The 14423-nt window shown below is 41.0% G+C and overlaps 1 protein-coding gene across 1 annotated transcript in view; it reads right to left on the reverse strand.

Annotated features, from left to right (window-relative positions):
* Window positions 1-3929: 3929 nt before the first annotated feature.
* kirrel3l (kirre like nephrin family adhesion molecule 3, like) overlaps window positions 3930-14423 on the reverse strand; it is a 44547-nt gene continuing 34053 nt past the window's right edge. The window contains exons 9-15 of the mRNA XM_026935057.3: window positions 13052-13178; window positions 11734-11834; window positions 10451-10649; window positions 8175-8282; window positions 7696-7805; window positions 7235-7324; window positions 3930-5941 (exon numbers count right to left, since the gene is read on the reverse strand). Of these exons, the coding sequence (XP_026790858.2) occupies window positions 5444-5941; window positions 7235-7324; window positions 7696-7805; window positions 8175-8282; window positions 10451-10649; window positions 11734-11834; window positions 13052-13178 (1233 nt within the window). The 3' untranslated portion in view covers window positions 3930-5443. The remainder of the gene's footprint in view (window positions 5942-7234; window positions 7325-7695; window positions 7806-8174; window positions 8283-10450; window positions 10650-11733; window positions 11835-13051; window positions 13179-14423) is intronic.

Here is a 14423-nt window from a genome sequence, read left to right on the forward strand (position 1 = left end):
GCATCTGGTAGCTCATCAGACCAAGCTGGATTTAAAGCAGCAGTACATAACTTTGAGACCTCTCTGGCAGAAATGTCTTTGCAAGCAATTCACAGTGGAAGAATATTTTATATATATTGTGCAGATTAAATTGATGGTAGCAAATGGCAAGTCAATATATACTCAGGATTCAGTAGGATTTACGACTTGCTGAATAAAATGTCTGCTGAGGAAATAATTATCTGATGCAAATCACAAAAATAACTTAGATGATTAGCAAGAAAAAAAGCTGCATTATTCTTTAATCCCATTAAATTCTGGAGCTGTGATCACTTCTGGAGAGCTAAGCCAGTGTTTATTTATCATCTTTTTTTTTTTTTGCTCAGGCTGTGTCGCACTTTATTTTTGCTTGCCAGCTCTCTATGAGTTCTGTGGGGTTTGGCTTTTTGGGAATATTGTCATTAATCAATGTCTCAACGACTGAAGGAATAACTGCTTGAGGTTCAAATTGCTTTCACAACATTAGCAACAATACTAGTGAAACTTTTAGACCTCAGACTAAAAGTTGTACATTATGAGTCAATAAACACAAAATTCAACCCAAACCCGACTTCTTTGACTTCTCTGTCCCTGGGCAAGAGCCAGTGGCTTTTTCCCTTTATACTCCTGACCTAATAATGGCACTTTTTAAACCATTAAGAAATGTTACATACTGCAGCTTTAAACTCCTAACCTGAGAGTCATGCCCTCACATAAATCTTTATAGTTACGTTGCTTCTGAAGGTGAAGGTGACTAGAAAAAGCCTTAGTGATCACTGTTCAGCTTTTAATTAAAATTATAATTAGCAGAATGTTCCAATTAAACAAAAGGAAAAGGATCAATATCTATTAAATGTTACATGGTGGTGAGATGGAATGGTGCGCTGAGGTATTAAGCTTGGAGAGTGAATGTGTTTTAAAATTGATTGAGTTAAAGCAGCCATGTGACCATGTGAACTGCAGAAAGGCAGTAAAATGAAGAAATGTACTAAACCTTTTAACCAATATTTCAGGAATTTCAGGCATCACAGCTCTAGTAAGTGTGGATTTATATACACTATGTGGCCAAAGGTTTGTGGAGACCTGACCATCACACAAACATAAAGATCTTCCCCAAACTATTGCCACAAAGTTTGAAGCACATTGTACAGAATGTCTTTGTATGCTGTAGCGTTACTATTTCCCTTTACTGGAACTAACAGGCCCAAACTTGAAGACATGGTTTGCCAAGGTTGGAGTTAAAGAACTCAAGTGTTCTGCACAGAGCCCTGACCTCAACCCCACTGAACTAGAATGCTGAAGCACCCCAGGCCTCCTCACCCAACATCAGAGTCTGACCTCACTAAGGCTCTTGTGGCTGAATGAGCACAAATCCTCACAGCCACGCTCCACAGTCAAGTTGAAAGTCTTCCCAGAAGTGCGGAGGTATTTATAACAGCAAAAGGGGACTAAATCTGGGGCAGGATGCTCAGAAAGCATATGGTTGTGATGGTCGGGTGCCCACAAACCTTTCGTCATACATTATATATTATAGTTTTTGTCCTCTAAGCTTATGCGTTTGTCTTTTGGTCAGATATGAAGCTCTTGGAACAAAAAAGACCACATTCATTAACATGAAAGATGCATTTACAGTGATGCATTTAGAGCAATACCTTTACACTGTTCATTTAGTCACCTTTAGTAACTGCCTGGTTAGGGGTCTTGGGTTTAAGTTAGACTACTTCTTTATATTTTGGGAAACAGAACTAATTCATTAGAAAATGTCATGGGTTGGTACAAAAATAGTATTTTTTTAATCTTTATTTTAGAAAAAAAAGCTTATTGTTTAGTCCACTTTAAGTTTAAATTCAAATTCATAAAAAGAAAGGAAAGGACACAAAAAAATTCCTTCTGCTTCAGGCCACGCCCACTTTGGGTTTAAATCGGAATACTGATATGGATGTGAATATTGGGAGCATGATACGGATACAGATAGTGGCATTGTATTACACCCATAATAAATACATTTATATATTTCCCAGCATGGCTTTATAATAGCCTTCCACATATTATGCAAGTCTAGTAGATTGTGTTTTTTCTCTTTTCATGCCTTTGGGAATGAATGAACCACATCTCATGCAATTTTAAAGCTTCCGGCAACACAGGAGAGCTGCAAGAGCTTAGCTACCATAGAAGGAAAGGTTTAGTCTTCTTGATGGATGATCTGGTCATCTCTATTGTTGACCCACTGTACACCTTTTATAAACACCTGCTTATTAGTGTAAAACATGGTTCCTGTAACCGCTGCCAGCATATAAATATTTATGTCATAGCTCTGCCTGTGTTGCTGCCCTTCAGTCACTTGGGTATGCTTTACTTGTAGACTTAAACCATTCACTTGTAGATCTAATGTCAGTGTTTGCATTGTGAATTTGATGGTGTTGACCTACACAGCACATAACATCATCCATCACTTATCATAAGCATTATATATATTATTATATATTATACTATTACATATCCATTCTGTGCTGTGTTTCTGGATTGCCTCGGTTAATGCAGTTCAGAATGAAATATGAACCAGATGCAAGTGTGGTCTGGCATCATTTTTCACTTGCTAAATGCTGACTGTTGCTTGATGTCAATCTCAGTCTCCACTGAAAAGCTCAGAGTTGTAGGATTAATTAGATCTAAGAGCATGAGCGAGAAGGGAGACGTTATTAAATAATGGCTGCGCTCCAATCTGTGGACTTGTCTTCCAACTACAGTGCTCAGCAAGTGTGTAAACCAAAGCATTCCACACTAGCATCAAGGATGCCACTTTTATGTTTGGATTCAATTCCTTTTAGGTGTATAGTGCTTTTAAGCATAAACATCAGCAAAAAGCAACTTCACAGGGACCTGGATGTCGATTTAGCAAAAATATACACTATATACTGGCCAAAAGTGTGTGGATGCCTGACCATGACCACCAAATGTTTGCCACAGAGCTGGAGGCACACAATTGTCGAGAATGTCTTTGTATTCTGTACCATTACAATTTCTCTTGACTGGAACTCCATATTAATGCCATGCCTTTGGAATAGGATGTTCAACAAGCACATATGGGTGTCATGGTCAGATGCCCACATAGACAGGTGTTGTCAGAAGGTGTTGATTAACAGCAGGTCTGACAGTAGTACCAACTGATATCAGTCACAGGTTTATATGAATGCACTTGTTGTAATATGTTATCGTTTCTACAGTAGCACTTATACAAGGACTTGTATGGTGGACGATAGAGAGAGAGAGAGAGAAAGAGGCTGGTAAGGGAACGACTGAGGGGAAAAACTAATCTGTCTTGTGGACGTTTCATAACATTAAACAAAACTGTATATGAATAAAAGGTACGATATGCTGCTGTTTAATAAATAAAATGTTTTAGTGTTGCCAAATTGCTGTGGTATAAGAGGAATAAAACACTTCTGAAGACTTAATAGTACAGAAACTCTGCTGTCATCTGCTGATGTTTTAGTACCACAGGATCTTAGTGTGCTGGGTACGTAACTAGTGATAGCTAGTGAAATTTAACATATTTCAACACTTCTATCCAGTTTTCTAGAGTCCAATCATCATTTAATTTGACATAGTTTTCACAATGACAGCTGCTAATATATTTAGGTAGGTACATTAAGTAGCTAAATAGGTAGCTAGGTAAGTAGCTAACTACTTGATTTGGAAGAATAACCACTTTATTTGTAATATAAAAGTTATTGAACATCATTTCAACACTCTTATCCAGTTTTCCAGAGTCCAGTCATAATATAGTTTGACATATTTTAAGTGTGTAGAATTTTCCCAATGAGAGCTGCGAATTTATTTAACTATTCAGCAACTCAAATAATATTGTTCATTGTATACAACATCTGACAAAACACTCCAGTCACAACTGCTTTTTATTTGAAATGGTTTTATTTAAATATAAATATGTGTACAAAGTTACAAGCAACAATAGCTCATTTTAGCAAGTAAAACCTCAATGCATAATCTTAAAAAAGAAAAAAAAGGTGTCTAAAAGAAACACAACCCCAAGAACGATGAAGAACTCAGGCTTACAGGGAGAAAAAATGAACTAAGAACGCTGTGTTAAAATAAAACAAATAAAATCAAATTAGAGATATATTTATATGCATTCATAATATAAATGTAGTTTACAGTTGAGCAGCTTACACACTGTACATTAAGGCTTATATAAAGTATAAAAATAAAGACAAGCAATGTGTTTTTTCAGCACAGTTCACTTTGTGAATTTACTTTTTTTTCCCCCAATGGAAATCACTCAGGCCCGAAGAAAAAAAATGGCAGTACGGGAACCCAATCATCGGGATAACCACGATCCAATGGCATTAGGTGCAGTAAAGCAATGTCTCACACAAGGAATGGACATGGAAAGAAACGTTTGATACGTTCACATAGACACGTCATCTGCATGCAACAGACAAGAGGAGAGGGCTTACCCCCGAATTTTTACACTCGTTTATCAGGAGCATTGTGTACTACCTTTTTATTGTGTGTAAACATGGCAGAGATATTTGATTGTGTCACTTTAGACAGAACGGCTCAGCCCGCACTTTCTTTAGTAAAATCACAGTCGCTAAACTATTACTGCATCTCGATTTTGCAGTTTCAGATTGCCACCAGCTTCTCAATACACCTGAGGCACCTTTCATTTGCACCCCAAAACCAGTAACATGCCATTTTGGGGTGCAAAATAAGCCTCTTTTTTCTGGGTTGCATCTTCATTAGGGCTTCATCTCTCTTTGTTCAGCTAATCAGAGAAATATGCAACTAAAGTACATCTCTCTCTTCATTACATCCTTTTATTTTCAGTAAGTCCTTTTTTTCTTCTTCAGAAATACCCCGGAAATAGCAGATGAAGCTTTCATAAAAGAGCCATAATTTCCACCAGTTTGTCTTAGTTTATCTGTGAATTCCTGTTGTAGTTCAGTCCTCATGTCAACGACACACAATGTGCTTAAGATTCCTTCAGCATGCCAGCACGAGACATTTTTTTTTCCCTTTTTTTTCTTTTTTTTTTTTCTGATTGTGGTCCAGCGTAAGATCATTAGCTTCTCATTTACAAAAGTTAGTTCATTCGATCCGTTTATGATTCCTATCACAGACCACTCGGAGATGCCGAAGCGTCCTCACGTGCCCGTCTCCATAATAAGCGAGATTACAAAAGGATGGCATTCATTCACCAGAAGGTCAGCTAGTAGACAAAGCTAAACACAATTAAATTAGCTTAGACAATCCAGAGGTGACTCGTAAACGGGAGCAGATCGGGAGCAGATCCTTTCTCCAAAAGCTCAAGAAGGATCACCCGAATCTGACTCCTAACGCACACTTCAAATTGAGGGAAAAGTCCTTTGCCTGTCAGACTTGGCACCCTCCGCAAGCCTGGCACTCACACGTGAGTCTGCATCCGCTGCTGGGACGGCCGTCCATAGTCAGACTGCTGCGAGGACGCGTAGGAGAAGCGGGACGACCCGGACACCTTGCTGGCCTGATCTGATTGCTCAAAAGTGTCCACTTTGTCGTAGGAGGCGGGTTTGACGTAGCTGGTGAAGGCGCGGCCGTAGGTATTGGGCAGGTACAGGGGGTCCTGTGGGTACATTGTGGGAGTTGTTTGCTGTTGTGGCTGTGGTTGTTGTTGTTGTTGTTGTTGTTGTTGTTGTGGTGGTTGTTGTTCATAGGTGGTGCGGGTGGCCGGTGTGGTGGCGTAGCGGTTGGAGAAGTCATAGACACGTGGCTGGGTGGCGGTCTGGCTGTACAATGGGCCTGGAGATGGAAGCTGGCACGGTGTGTAGACGGGCCGCGAGGTTGGGACAAACTCGGAAAAGCCTGTGCGGGCGACGTGGCGGTCGTCATGACCGCGGACATTGTAGTAGCCATTCGTGGGGTCCTGGGTGGAGAAAAAAGATAAGAGGAATATGAAGAACAATTCAGTAAGTAACCACATTCAACATTCCTTTAGTACTGTTAAATAAACCTCTAATGTAGTACATTATTTCTGAAAGAAGGATTTCTATCCAAAATGTCCTCTAGCTCAAGAAACTTTGGATTTATAAATAGAGCCTGGTGTTTATACATCTTTAATTTTAGTACCAGATGCATACTTCTTGCATTAATTAGTCTACATAGCCTTGAGAAACAGGACATAGAGGACATTGTGCAAGCAAAATGCTAGTAAAGCTGCAGAAGGTGAGTTATTGATAATCAAACTCGACAGATGTTTGACGTGTAAATAAGAAATAAAACACTCGGGGCTTGCTGTTATAGGGAAATAATCAACAGCGAGGTGGTATGATGCGGCGTGATGCGAAGCTGTTACCACCCTGATTATTTTCCAGTAACATCACATCACTGTCAGAGTTACCCTTATCTACAAATGAATCAGCCCACCCTGACCAATCAGAATTGAGAATTGAGAATGAGAGTATAGATTCATTCTTTGTCCTCTTCAGTGCGTGGGGAGGGCTGGGTGAAAAAAACTTATCCTTTAGGGCCTTGGATTTGAGTTCCTCTGATAATAAATGTACATAAATGATTAAATTAGTATTTGCCTGATCATTTATTTAATTTCGACGAGCATGTCTGCTGTGCTGGGAATGATCCACCACTCAAATATTATCTGGTCAGCAGTGGTCCTGTGGTGATCTTGCCATTTTTTGATGGACAGTCCAATTGTGTATAACTCATGTTCCTAGATATATTTTTTGATAAGTTCGAGAGTAGTGCACATTTCAACAGCAATGATCCTCAATCATATCACTGTTAACATCTACACTCTTGCAATTTTGGAACCCCACGGAGCGAGTATATTAGATTCTGAAAGATCTCAGAATAATAAAATAAATAAAATATCATCTGGTTTCATCTCCTACTGCTTCAGAACCACTTTTGCTCTTTTGTGAGGTGTCCTGTTTCTACAGAAAAGTGTAAAATCTTGTATTAGGCTGTGTATCATCCCAGAATTTTACCATCCTCCATCAATGTGTAGGTGTGTTTTGCCTGAGTGGAGCAGTACTCACATCACTGAACATTGCAGTACAATGCAAATGCACATGAACCTTTTGTTTAGGTAACTTTTCTTTCGATCTGCATCATACAGTTACATTAAAGCAAATTTAACTAATACGTTTGCCACCCAAATAGTCAGCCATGTTACTAATAAACGCATTTATAAGAACCTTACCTTAATATCTGATCTTTCATCATCTTCCTCCTCCAGTAGATCGCTGTGCTCGGTGCGTGACGTCCCGGGAGACTCACTGCTGTTGGGAGCCTGATAGAAAGGAAACACACACACACAGGTTGGTTACACACTGCTATACACACACACACACACACATACCGTGCTGCAAGCCAGCTGAGCTCTCATTAGGATGCTCATACTGTGAGTGTGCCCAAGCATAAAGTCTTCAAACAGCTCAAATGCTAAAAAAACATATTAGGTTCAAGTTTGTGTAATACTTTTTTATCAGCCTGGAGTATTTTCTTTGCAGCACAGACAGAAACTGGGGAACATCTTTGACATTATAAGCTTAAATTTCTACTACATGTTCCAAAACAACCAGAACAACTAAATTTTTTTTTATATGTACTTATTCTGTATATAATGCATTTAATAAAATGCAAAGCTGTTGGGGTGCTCACCATCGGCTCCTTCACGTCCTCCTCGTCATCATTCCCACGGGCTGCGTTGTGGTCACTGTGCACGATCTGCACGCGGATGTCACTCTTGGATAGCCGTGTCCCTTTTTTACCTACAAGCAGATCAGAGGAGAGACATTCATGATGGCAACATCTTCACAAAGCACTTTCTACAAAGAAGGGCAATGAGGTGAGTGATCAATACTTTGACTGATCAGTTTTGTTTCACTGATCAAAAAGGTTTTTTTTTAAGCTCTCTGAGAAAAATCTACGCTACTTTCACATGCTGCCAACATCACTGGGTGACATTTTCAGACATGTGCACCAATCCCTTGTACTGAATCTTCTATAATACAAAACTACTATTGATTCTTTTTTAAATGATAAATAATAATAAAATGATAAATGATTTTCTTGCTTTTTCATTCTAGGATTGGATACAAATCTATAAAGCGAGTCCAACTCCTGACCCAGGACCTCACCTTTAGCAGCATGACGGCAGCAGATGGACGCCAGGGTGATGACGCAAACAATGAAAACGCAACCGCCTCCAACAGACGATCCGATGATGATGAGCAAGGGCAGTGCTTCTGTAACAGAATAAGACACGCAACGTCAATCATAAACACACGCGCAGAGAAATGTGTACGCTGACTGACAGCTGGGTCATCGCCTAAAGTCAACTCTCTTTCACAGAACTGCAAAGTTAATTTATTTCATCAGCTCGCCCTTTTAAATCTTAATTGATTTTTACACAGGGTCATGTTTCTCTAATGCCAAATCAGCCTTGAGATGTTGAAAAATGATAAGAATGATTGCGTTTCATTACAGATGCGTGGATGCGACCTCTAGCGTGCCTTGCCATATTCTCCAGAGGATCTGGAGTGAACTACGCTACTGGCCAGTATGCTTCAAAACAGTGTCTTACTGTCACTGCTCATAGCTCTGCATCTAGAAATTCATCCAGCGTGGCATTCCCGAGCCTGGAGAATTTTCTTTAATCTCAGCTGGAAGGGGGCTAACCAGGCCTGACGCGTACTGAGCAGCCTGACGCTAATCTAATTAGAGATTGCAGGAGATATAGCGTCGCTCGCTGTATTTCTCCTGAGATACACTTCTTCTGCCTTGATGTAAATTGCAGGCGAGGACCTCGTTTCCAGTGTCTCCCACGACTGACTGCTATATGCTCAGCTTTATTTAAACAAACTCAGGCCCCTGGTGCAGGAGGAGCAACGAGCCGAGGCCCAGCCGAGCAGTACGCAGGGACACCCAGCGGCCCCCGAATCAAATTAATCTAGGCTCAAAATCTATATCTGCGTTATGGGGCAGATGTATTCATTAAGCACTCCATCTCCTGATTAAATGATATTGATTTGCCAGAGTATAATTAAGATAACGCACTACTGGAGGGCCTGTTTTTTTTGGATCTGTTGGTGTGGAGCTGACTCTGGAAAAGGGCCTGTCACGAATCAGCCAGGATAAAAGGCAGAGAAAAGGAGCTTCATGCAGCTGGACGTAATAAATGAAACCATTACATTATCCCAATACACTTTGCATAGCCATCTGATCACAAATTTTGGCTCTTCTTTCACTACTGTACTAAATGTCAGAATAATATGCCAGCAGTGGCGTACGATTTTATATGAGGCCAAATCATTTACACACACACACACACGTTTGTCTTACTATCCTTGTGAGGACCTTCCACTGACAACAGTATAACACACTTAATCTCTGTAACTAAAAGGAAACTTCCAGTTTCTTACATCGTTTTATTACAAATATGCAAAGCTGAGCTTCAGTTTAAAAGCAAGTCTTAAAACTTTGTATCTTTTCATCCTGGTTTCGTTCCCCATTTAGCAGAACAGAAAGTGACATAAAGATCAAAACAGGGCCTGCATTAAAGTTACCCAGTACATGTTTTATAAGGCGTTTAATATTTTTGAATATCCAAAAAAAAAAAACTTAAATGGCTTAGGTACATCTCTACTTCATTCTTATAATTAATGCAAGGATTGATTATTATGCATGATTATGCATGAGTATTCAAATTTAAAAAAGGCCCCGTGCCCTCCTGCGGCCCCAACCGCATCCCCTCCTCCCACTATGATTAAACAATGCTTAGTTTAAAAACCTGTCTTAAGTCCCACCACATCCCTTTCTCTCTTAACCCAAGATCAAACTAAATCCAGTCTCAAGTACTAAACAATATGTCAGAATATTACCACCTGTGGTTTCAGAGTTTCTTTTCTTCTCCTTATCTTATTTGCCTTCCACTTTCTTAAATTGTTTTATTACAAATGTGCAAAGCTGAGCTTCAGTTTAAATGCAAGTCTTGGCATCTTTTCATCCTCATTCCTTTCCCCTTTTACCAGAACAGAACGTGAAAGAAAGATCAAAAAGGCCTGTTTTAAAGTAACCCTGAACATGTTTTAAATTTAAATGAGTCATTTAGTACTTCTGAACATCTAAGAAACTGCTAAAAATGGTTTAGGACCAGCTCTATATTCACTTCTATAATTAAAGCAAGGATATTTGAATATGCATGAGTATGCAAATTAAAAAGGTCCCATGTCCTTGTGCAGTGCCAACCGCACCCCCTCCTCACACCACCCTCCTGGTTCTACAATACTATTACTTTCCCCCATTTCCCTTCCCTATTTAGCACAAGAAAAACTGAAACCCTGATTAAAAGCTTGACATAGTGTCTGTCTTCATTCTGTTCTCCTCTCACTGAGTCCTGTGTTTCTTCCCTCACCTTGTTCTTTGAGCGTGACGAGCACCGTGCCTGTTCCGAAACGGTTCCACGCTGTGCAGTTGTATCTCAGCTGGAAATCTTGAGCCAGCGTCTCGGACAGGACGAGGGAGGACAGGACCCCGCGGTCGCTGTTCACCGTCTGCACTGAGAAACGGCCCGAGGAACCAGAAGACAAGCTCATGTCCCCAAACGTCCACACCTGAGGACAGACAGCACATAAAGTCAGACTTGCCATTTTGTAGGTGACCATTAAAATCAAGGTTAATGAGTTAATTAGGTAGAATTATAGCTTTAGCTTTTTATTCACTCTGCTTTGGGCTAAGTATCTAACACTTATACTAACGGACTTTACCATTGTTTTAGCTCTGCAACATTGTCCATTTTTATAGATAACAGTGTCATACAATGTCAGAAACCACACAAGCAAGTCTGTTTGAGTTACTGAACAACTTGACATTTTGAGGTGAGTGTGTGATTGATTTATTTTTTAATTTTTTTATGTATTTATTTTTTTTGGAGCTCATGTACAAAACTAAAGAAAGCTCACTTCAGACATGTCTTGGCTGATCGACTACATTCGAGGCAAAGGGGAAATTGTGTAAATTAGATTTTTCGCCAAAAAGAAAGGAAGCTCTTTTTCAGGAGATTAAGCGAGACACACAAAGTGAAATCATCGCTCTCTTTCTATTTCTCACACTGATGCTCTATCCATCCCTCTTGGCCTGTATTTCTCCTTTCACCCTCTGTTTGTTTCTCTCCTGTTCTTGTGATTGTTCCTTTCCTCGCTGTGAATCTGTTTACACATCCATCGTTCATCTTCTTTCTGCTCATGCTTCCTCTGTCTCTCTTTCTCTTTCTCTTTCTCTATCTCTCTCCACCACCAACTCTAATTATCCAGCAATGGCAGGAGGTGAACTACAGAAGTGACCTCCTCGTCCAGCAGCATCCAACTGAGCTGCGTGTGTGTGGGTTTGTGTGTGTATGGGGGTTTGTGTGTGTGTGAGTGTAATGCACAAAACAGAATCAGACAGCAAAAGAGAAAGAACACAGAAGAGTTTCGCTTTAGATCTTGCCAGGAGGTTGAATCCTGCCACGTGATGTACACATGGGCACACACACACCTCACACACCTCACGCCTACACTCACACATACAGGAAGAAGAATTAAATAGACTGCCGCATGGAGGAAAAGCTTGTCAAGACTGTGTGAGTGTAAGATACCTAACAAGCACACAGACAGTGCGCAAACACATACATACACACGCACTGGGAGGAGAACTCACTATTTTGTCAGGAGGAGGGCTGCTGCCCACCAGACACTCCAGCTTTCCTTTGGCGTGTTTGACAGCCTGCTGTGTAGCCTCAGCAGTGATGATGGGTGGACCTGCAGAGATGGAGAGAGAGAGAGTAGGCAAAAGTTTGTACGAGTGTGAGAGATAACAGACAACCACAGAAAAGGTGTCTGTGTGCACAAAATACGAGCATCTCTGAATGAATGTGCTTTAAGTCTCTAGATATAAAAGAGGGCGTGTCTTTGAGTTTGTGTTTCTGAAACACAAGACGCTCTCTGCACTGTTTCATAAGTCAGGGTCTTAGCTACGACATTTTTGGTTTAAGATGCACTTTGAAAGTGGGAATACATCATTGCCAAGATATCTAGAGTCAGCTCCAGAATTACTGGCACCCTTCATGAAAAACGAGCAAAACCGAATAACCCATATAAGGATATTTTGAGCTGGAAATGGCAACCTGGTTTTAGATTTAAATATCTTGGTACGTCAGATAATTCATGTCATCAATCTTCATAAAAGCTCCTCGATTACTAACCAAAAGCCAAAGCATCAATAGTTTATATGTGGAAGGTGGGAACATTGCTAACAAGAAAATATTAGCAGGCAGAGAGGGGAAAAAACTGAATTTTACCACAAAAAAAACCCTGTTATGGTTTAGCTCACTAACAGCTTATATGATAAACAACACACTGTATAGCTCCGCCCTTTTGTTTTCTATTGGTTCACAAAACCGAGGTTTGTGAGTTCACAGGTCAAAATTCCCCTAGAAGTTGTTGCAAAGCCAAATTAACTGCTAGCAGAAGCAAACACATCTTTCACACTCCCTTCCCCTTCAGTGAACTGGCTTTCCCAATGGATGAATTTTATTACTATTCAGTCTGACCTCTGAAAAAGCTGAAAAGTGTAGTTTCCAGGTGGCTTGAATATCACCATAGCAACAGGTCAGAAACTGTAAATGCTACACCTAAGCTGTAGATATTGCCTCTTCTGCTATCTCATAGCTAATCTGTCAGCTTATCTGATAGGACCTCTAAGAAAGTGTCTTTGAAGACAATTATTCAGCTGCTTGTTTACTCAGAAGAGTGTGCGTGTGTGTGTGTGTTTGAAAAGGGGCTTGACAGAGGCAGAAATGTGTGTCTGAGGAGGCAGATGTTAAATAATGAGTTTGAAAGAGTTTACCAGACTGAAATATCCGGTACAGAAAATAGCCATTTCTGACGTCCACATTCATTTGCGCTCTCGAAATAACTTTAATGAGTGGCTTGAGAGCTGAGAGATGGACAGAAGGAGAAGGAGACAGAGCCTTTACCGTTTACAGTGAGTGTGACGTCTCTTTCGGCCACGCCGATCCTCGGTACGATGGCTTTACAGGTGTATGTCCCGGCGTCTTCTTGAGTCACAGCCTTTAGGTGCAGCGTGTTGCTGTTGCTGAGCACCTGCCATTCAGAAAGAGCCACCATTAGCACTGCTAAGACCAAAGTTTACACACCTTAATCTATTGTGCATTATTACTGCTAGATTTAGAGCTGTTTTGATGGGATATGGCCTGCTTCTTTGGGAAATAGGCCATGCCTACTTCATGTGGACTCACAGGCACAGAGGCCACACCTACTTCATGTGGACTGACAGTCGCTCAGCCATGTCTCCTGGGAACATATTTATTCAGCTAAATCTGGGCCAAATCTACAGCTATGAATGTAAAATAGCTCTCAAGGCTATTGTCTAATATTGTTATAATTATCTACATGCAAAATTCCTCCATTTGGACACTCGTTGCATGAACATTTTTATCCCAACATCATTATTTCCGTCGGATGTGCACGATCCAATTCGGAAAACAAATAGCCTGCTGTTTATTTCAGTCAGCAGCGCAGCCCTGCGAGGCAATCGTCGCCATAATCGTCTCCTCACTCTGGAGCTGCTAATACCGAGGGGAGAGCTGCGACTTGAGCTGTAATTTCGCCTGCCGCCGTCTTAATTACAGTCTAAAGCGTGCCGGCCTCAGTCCTTAGAGCCAGCGCACTTCTAATTAAACCTAGCTATGTTTTTCCAGAGCAGGCTTGGCTGCTAGCGGGCGCCTTCTCTCACCAGGCATTCTGGCCTCCGGTGTGTGAGCATCGCGCGCCATGGTACCTCGTTAAACCCCATCAGTCGTTAACCCCCACCTCTCATCCCTGCCCAACCCTGCTGCACTCTGATTAATCCGTTTAGAACTCCCCTTGATTTTTCACTCACAGACACTCATCGAATTAGCCAATTAATCCGGATCTAGTGGCGATGAACCAAATACACCCAAGGATGAGATGATCCCTGCAGTTGTACGGGGCAGACAGATGGAGGAGGTGTAGCACTGAAATTAGCTGAGCGCTACACTGCAGCCTCTTTGCCCCCACCCCACCGCCCTTTTCACTTTTGTTCCTTGGTTGCTTTCTCGAGCTCTTTGCAAAATCTTATTAGCCGGCATAAGAGTTGTTCCCGGGAGATATTTGGCTGATGTGTGATGCACAGGCTCTACAGCAGGCTCAAAATACCAGAGCTGGCTGACGATCAGTGCGCTCGCTTCTGAAGACATCACACTCCTGTGCAAGGATAATGCCCAAGATAGCAGCGATTTGCTACACACTCTCTTATGAAACTCATCACCCCATTCTGAAGGGGATCAGCTGCCATTAGCTTAGTGT

Source organism: Pangasianodon hypophthalmus, chromosome 14 (assembly GCF_027358585.1).
Source record: "Pangasianodon hypophthalmus isolate fPanHyp1 chromosome 14, fPanHyp1.pri, whole genome shotgun sequence".
Classification (NCBI taxonomy): domain Eukaryota; kingdom Metazoa; phylum Chordata; class Actinopteri; order Siluriformes; family Pangasiidae; genus Pangasianodon; species Pangasianodon hypophthalmus.